Source organism: Herpailurus yagouaroundi, unplaced genomic scaffold, assembly GCF_014898765.1.
Source record: "Herpailurus yagouaroundi ecotype Mexico unplaced genomic scaffold, PumYag 195, whole genome shotgun sequence".
Taxonomy (NCBI): Eukaryota; Metazoa; Chordata; class Mammalia; order Carnivora; family Felidae; genus Herpailurus; species Herpailurus yagouaroundi.
Genome location: NW_024412426.1, coordinates 17,220,336 through 17,226,640, shown reverse-complemented (window position 1 = coordinate 17,226,640; position 6,305 = coordinate 17,220,336). Strand labels below are relative to the sequence as shown.

General features: G+C 35.6%; 1 protein-coding gene across 3 annotated transcripts in view; it reads right to left on the bottom strand.

Moving 5' to 3' along the window:
• Nucleotides 1-6,305, bottom strand: part of COP1 (COP1 E3 ubiquitin ligase) — a 259,773-nt gene that overhangs the window by 116,250 nt on the left and 137,218 nt on the right. For all 3 annotated transcript variants that reach the window (XM_040446709.1, XM_040446711.1, XM_040446710.1), the window contains one exon: nt 792-935. In XM_040446709.1, the coding sequence (XP_040302643.1) occupies nt 792-935 (144 nt within the window). The remainder of the gene's footprint in view (nt 1-791; nt 936-6,305) is intronic.

The window sequence follows — 6,305 nt, the reverse complement described above, 5'->3', positions numbered from 1 at the left end:
TCCCAGTTCCTGCATTTTTAACAGTACTCCAGGTTTGAAAAGCACTGATTATGAACTCTAACCCTTATTGTATGAAACTTAAATATAAGGCCCTCAATGAAAAGCAGCAGAATATTCTTATGAAAAAGAAAAAAAAACTCTTAAAACTATAAACAGTTAAAATACTTAGAGAGATGTGCATTGCTAGGGGAAAAAAAAATCCTGACTTTCAGGCACTATTCATAGGCTATTGTAATCCTTTATTCAACACCCCATGGAAAGCCATTTACGACAAAGATTTTTATTTGATTAAGTGAAACAAAAAGGACTTTCATTGGTCAAACAGGAAAACAATGACTACTAACCCCTACAGGGTAAAAGCAACCGATAACTTTAAAACAGATTCTGAAGTCTCCTCTGTATACAATTCCAGTGGTTTTTTGTTTTGTTTTGTTTTGTTTTGTTTGTTTTTTTTAATTTTTTTTCAACGTTTATTTATTTTTGGGACAGAGAGAGACAGAGCATGAACGGGGGAGGGTCAGAGAGAGAGGGAGACACAGAATCGGAAACAGGCTCCAGGCTCTGAGCCATCAGCTCAGAGCCCGACGCGGGGCTCGAACTCACGGACCGCGAGATCGTGACCTGGCTGAAGTCGGACGCTTAACCGACTGCGCCACCCAGGCGCCCCACCAGTGTTTTTTTATAACTGAATAAGGAGTCTCACAGAAAGGTAAAACAACAAACTCATACTAATTATAGTCACTGACTGTTATACACACGCTACATGATGTCCAAAAAAATAATCTAAGTACCTGATTTTGGAATTGCAGGTCATTTCATTTTCAGGGTAGTGAATATCCACGGCATCTTGAATGACTGTGCCATATTCATAGACCTTAATCTTCTTTGTAACTCCAGCAATTGCAAAATAGTCACAATCCCGGTCAAATTCAATACTATGGAAGAAAGTGTATATTTGGTCAGGAAGACTATTTGCCTATCCCTGTGACATTTACAATGACAACAGTTCAGAGTTTTTTCTGTTTCTAAAGTCATTCTGTCTACAAGAATAAGAGATCTACTTGAAATGCCCTCAAATTGGAGTAGGCTCTATGTCCAGATAGAGTCATTACCAAGACATATAACAAATTACAAGTGGTAGAGAACTGTGCATAGCTACACAATTCTGCTTATAGATAGTTCTTTTGTTCCTAGAAACTTGACATGTTTCTCAATTCAGCTTTAGTAACCATATTACAACTTACCCAACTGTAAAGGCTAACAAGTTATATTATAAAAGTAGTGACAAAAAATTTAATGGTTTGGTATATTAAAAAATATGTCAAAAGAGAATTACCAATTAATCTTTTCATAAATTCTAACTATTTCCCTTCTACCACTTTGTGGGGATCACAGAATTTCAGTGTTTAACGTTACTTTAATAAATAAATTAGTACACAAACTCAGTTACAGAAGCAATTAAAGACTGATGACAAAGGTTTAAAAAATGGAATCATTAAATTATCATTATGTTCCTCGAATCCATTACTAATCTCTCAAAGATGATCTGATTTATTAGCCCCCCCAATATAGATTTCTTATGCCAAAACCAAGGGAAAAAACTAAAAATCTCCCTTCTCTTAGAATTTCTTAGGATATTCACTCCTCTCTTACTGACTTTCTATACAAGTTCCAAAATAATATACTTCAAAGAAAAGCAGAAGACCTTATTCACCTTTATAAAACTTAATTTGGAACCTCAACAAAGGTGTTATATGACCAGTAAGAAATTTAAATAACTTAATGTGAAATGAATCATCACATCCATTATTTCTCAACAAGTTAAGCATCTTTTCTATAAGCTTAGCCGTAAGGCCAAAGAATACAGATGAATTTCCACTGATCTACAATTAATTACACAATAATAATAGCTAACATTCACTGACCGCTAAGCATAACCACTGCACATATTAACTCATGTAATCCCCATAATAACCCTATGAGATAGGTATTATCTTTGTCCACATTTTACACATGAGAAAACGAAGGGTTAGAGGGGAAGCAATTTGCCTTAAGTTAATCAGCTAGTAAGTGGATAAGACAATATGTTAATACTCTGCATATATCAAGTAGTCGTTAAATGCATATAAATACCGACATGGCATACTTTTCTTTCTGGATTACCTGTGATATCCTCTTACAGAACAGTTAATGATTAGTTAATAATTTAGTAAAATGCTTGCTAAGCTAATGATGACGAATAAAAGAAATAGGTACACAGAATATTTCACACAAAAACACTTTGAGATGTTCACTTTTCAATACAGCTTTAAATCCTTTATTTTATAGCATTTAAAATAATTTCATTCCATGTCACTGACTATAGCACAAATCAGCAAATACTCCCTCCAATAAAATATGACTATGTGGCAATGCAATGCATTTATTTGTACAACAACTGAAACCAAACTGCTGACTCAGTGTTCCCCTGCACTATGATTCTAATGCAGCATAACTATGTCGATGCAACTATTCATCTATCGTGACTCAATTTATACCCACAGGCTAATGTCACTGAAGGAGAAATATTATTGTGTCCGACAAAGAACAGTTATCAGAACTGAAATCCCATCCTTAACTTAAAAGGCTGGGTATGGCTGAGACCCCAAGGAAGAACTAGTTAAATTATCTCTAAATACTTTTACTACACCTACAAACAGACATGGCAATAAATCAACAGCATTCCAGTGTTACACCAGAAAAAAATAATAGGCAACTTCCAAACTATATGTTTTTAAGAAAAAATAAATTTAAACACTAGATTATTAAAATAACAGTCCAAAGACACTGCAGTGAGAAAACTTCCATATGAATAAAAATGCTATCTGTCAAAAGAATTGATTTGATGATGTAAATAAGTTAATAAGTCTATTATTTCTTCTGTTGCTACACTGTTATTCAAGACACCTCTCTTTTTTCAACAAAGGTTATTATTTAGCTGCATTAGCTAATTCTTACCTCTCATAATAAAAAATCAACTTTATATTCTGAGTTTATTGTTATTTTCTTACATCCTGGTTATGTTTTGTTTTTAAATATTGAGATATCAAGGATCTGTACAGTATTCTTTTTTAATATTCTGGGATACTGAGTTTCTTTATAATTTAAAAACAACAAAATTCTAATAGAAATGCTGATCAGAAAGTAAGAAAATATTATCTCTAGTGAATTTAAGTTGTTTTTTTTTTTTTTTTGAGAGAGAGAGCGCACGAGAGCGAGTGGGGGAGGACAAAGGGAGGGAGAGAGAGAATCCCAAGTAGGCTCTCTGCTGCCAGCGCAAAGTCCAACATGGGGGTTGAGTCCACTAACTGTGAGATCGAAACCAAGAGTCAGAGGCTTCACCAGACTGAGCCACCCAGGTGCCCCTCTAGTAAATTTTGATAAAAAGGGAAAGGAAGACAAACAGTTGCCTTTGGGGGAAAAAAAAAAAAGTATTTCCACATTACTAAGACTCAGGATTCAGGCACTTTGAAACGCTGAATCATGTGTTCTCAATCTTTAACAGATTTAATCATATCTGATCCCAAACAAACATAATTAGATTCTAAAAACATCTCATGTAACAACTCAAATGAACAATGTAGTTTTCAGGTACAGAGAGCTTTTCAGAGCTACTCCAAAATGGATGGCCTCTTATCTCACAATACAGTATTTCAACTGCCTTAATTATGAAATCTGATAACCTAAACAAAAACAATAAACAGTGACTAGTTAAACTGAAACAAAAACAAAATAAAAAGTAATTCATTGAAACATACCTGCTTGTGCAATTAAATTCAAAAAATTTTGTACTGTTTCGCTTATTATACAAAATTCATTTCTGCTATTCACTATCACCAGTAATTCTTTTTAAGTTTATTTATTTTGAGAGAGAGAGAGAGAGAGAGAGAGAGAGAGAGCGAGCAGGGGATGGGCGGGAGAACCCCAAGCAGACTCCACGCGTTGAGCAGAGCCCAATGTGGGGCTCAAACTTAGAAACCATGACATCCTGACCAAGCCAAAATCAAGAGACAGACACTTAACCGACCTAGCTACCCTGGCGCCCCATCACCAGTAATTCTTAAAGCAAGTGGTTTATGAAAGTTTACTGCAATGATAAATTGAGTTTCACAGAACTTTTTAAAATTTCAAAATACACATGGGGCGCCTGGGTGGCTCTGTTGGTTAAGCAACTGACTTCAACTCAGGTCATGATCTCATGGTTGGTGGGTTTGAGCCCCGCATCAGGCTCTGTGCTGACAGCTCGGAGCCCGGAGCCTACTTCGGATTCTGTGTCTCCCTCTCTCTGCCCCTCCCCCACTTGTGCTCTGTCTCTCTCTCTCTCAAAAATAATAAAATGTAAAAAAAAAAAAAAAATTTTTTTTTAATAAAATTTCAAAACACACAAACATTTGCTTTGAAAAATATTAATGGGGACTTATTTTAAACATGGAAATAAACTGCCTTTTTCTTTCATACTTGGACTGTTTCAACTGTTTTTAAAAGTGATTTATTTAAACAGTTTAAAATGCTAATTCAGCTGTAGGAAACTGCCTATAGTCTTTGTCAAAAGGGCCATCAGTCAAGTGATTGAGCCTCCAGGCAAGAGACCATCCAGGCACAGGACAGCTGATTAACGCATACCTCCAGTACAGTGTGGCACAAAACAATGCAAAGATGGCAATATCCCAAGAAGGGAATTTTTTCAGTGCTCCCACTGTGTCATACTGTTTTTGCAATTAAAAAACAAGTATTAACAAAGTGGATTAATATCCCTAACACTAGAATCCTATTTATCAAAAGAAAATGTAAAGCGAACACAGTTGTTAGAGGTCTAATTCATCACCGTGATAGTGTGCCTCAAGAGATAGAGGCTGCTATTATTTCAAGGAAACAAAGAAATTGGCCATTCTAATGAAAAGAAATAGGCAGATCTTTAAAGAATACAAACACAGGTAAAGTAAATAAGAATTGATGTTATTCCACTGACTTTCTCCCAAATCAATCAATAATAATAGCTAAACCTTCCATACCATACATAATACTATGTATAAAGCACTGCGTTAAGCACCTCATATAAAAATAAATTTACTCTTCAAATCTCCACTGTATACATAAGGAAACTAAGTTATACCGATGTTAAGTAATTTGCCCAGACTTCACCAGATAATTCAAATTCAAGCAATCTGGTTCCAGAGTCTATGCTCTCAATCACTATGCAAAACTTCCATTTTAATGAGAACACAAGAACTGGTTTTCAAAGAATATATACAAAGACAAAATAAACACTAATAACATAATTACACATACTATATTATATACATGATAGTAATAAATGATATATTCATCCTGTGTAACAGGTTAAACAGAGGGAGATAAAAAGAGTAAGGTAGTCTCACAGGGTGTATAATTACTGGGAAAGATTATAATACAGTATCAGCAAATGCCAAATAATAAGGATGAAAGATGCTACAGAAATTCAGGAGTCACTGATTACTGAGGCCTACTGGGAGAAAGTGGATGATGCATGAATAGTCTCACCCATCAAATATCCAGCATGCCTGTTTTTTTTTAATGTTTATTTATTTATTTTTGAGAGAAAGAGAAAGAGAGAGTGAGTGCGCGCGTGTGGGCATGTGGCAAGTGGGGGAAGGGCAGAGAGAGAGGGTAACTGAGAATTCCAAGCAGGCTCTATGCTGTCAGTGCAGAGCCCGACGTGGGATCATAACCTGAGCTGAAAGCAAAAGTCGGACATTTAACTGAGTCACCCAGGCGCCCCCCAGCATGCCTGTTATCTGCCAAATGCTGACCTAGCTGATGGAAATAGGATGGTAAAAAACCAGAACACAACATTTGAGAAATTCACAGAAATATGAATTAGGCAGGCATTAACACTAACCCGGACTAGTGCAATAGCTTCTGTAACAGTCTGCTACTCCTGCCTTTCCTCTTTTCTAATCCATTTGAAGAACTGATAAAAAGGTAAATTTTCAAAAACACAGCTCTGTCCACATAATTTTCCTCATTTACTACCATGTAAAATCAATACACCCAATTATTACTGAAGATTCACCACAAACAGGCCTGAATCCCTTCTTAAAACTTTTTAAAAATATGTATGTAGGCAATGGTTCAAAGAATGCACAAAGAAAAGCAGAGTCTTCCTCCAAATCCTGCCAAATAAAGCACCCAGTCACCTCCCTGGAGGCAACCAATAATTCCAGTTTATGTACACTACTAGCATTACCCTGTGCATGAACAAGCATCTGTGTATTCATAGTTTTATT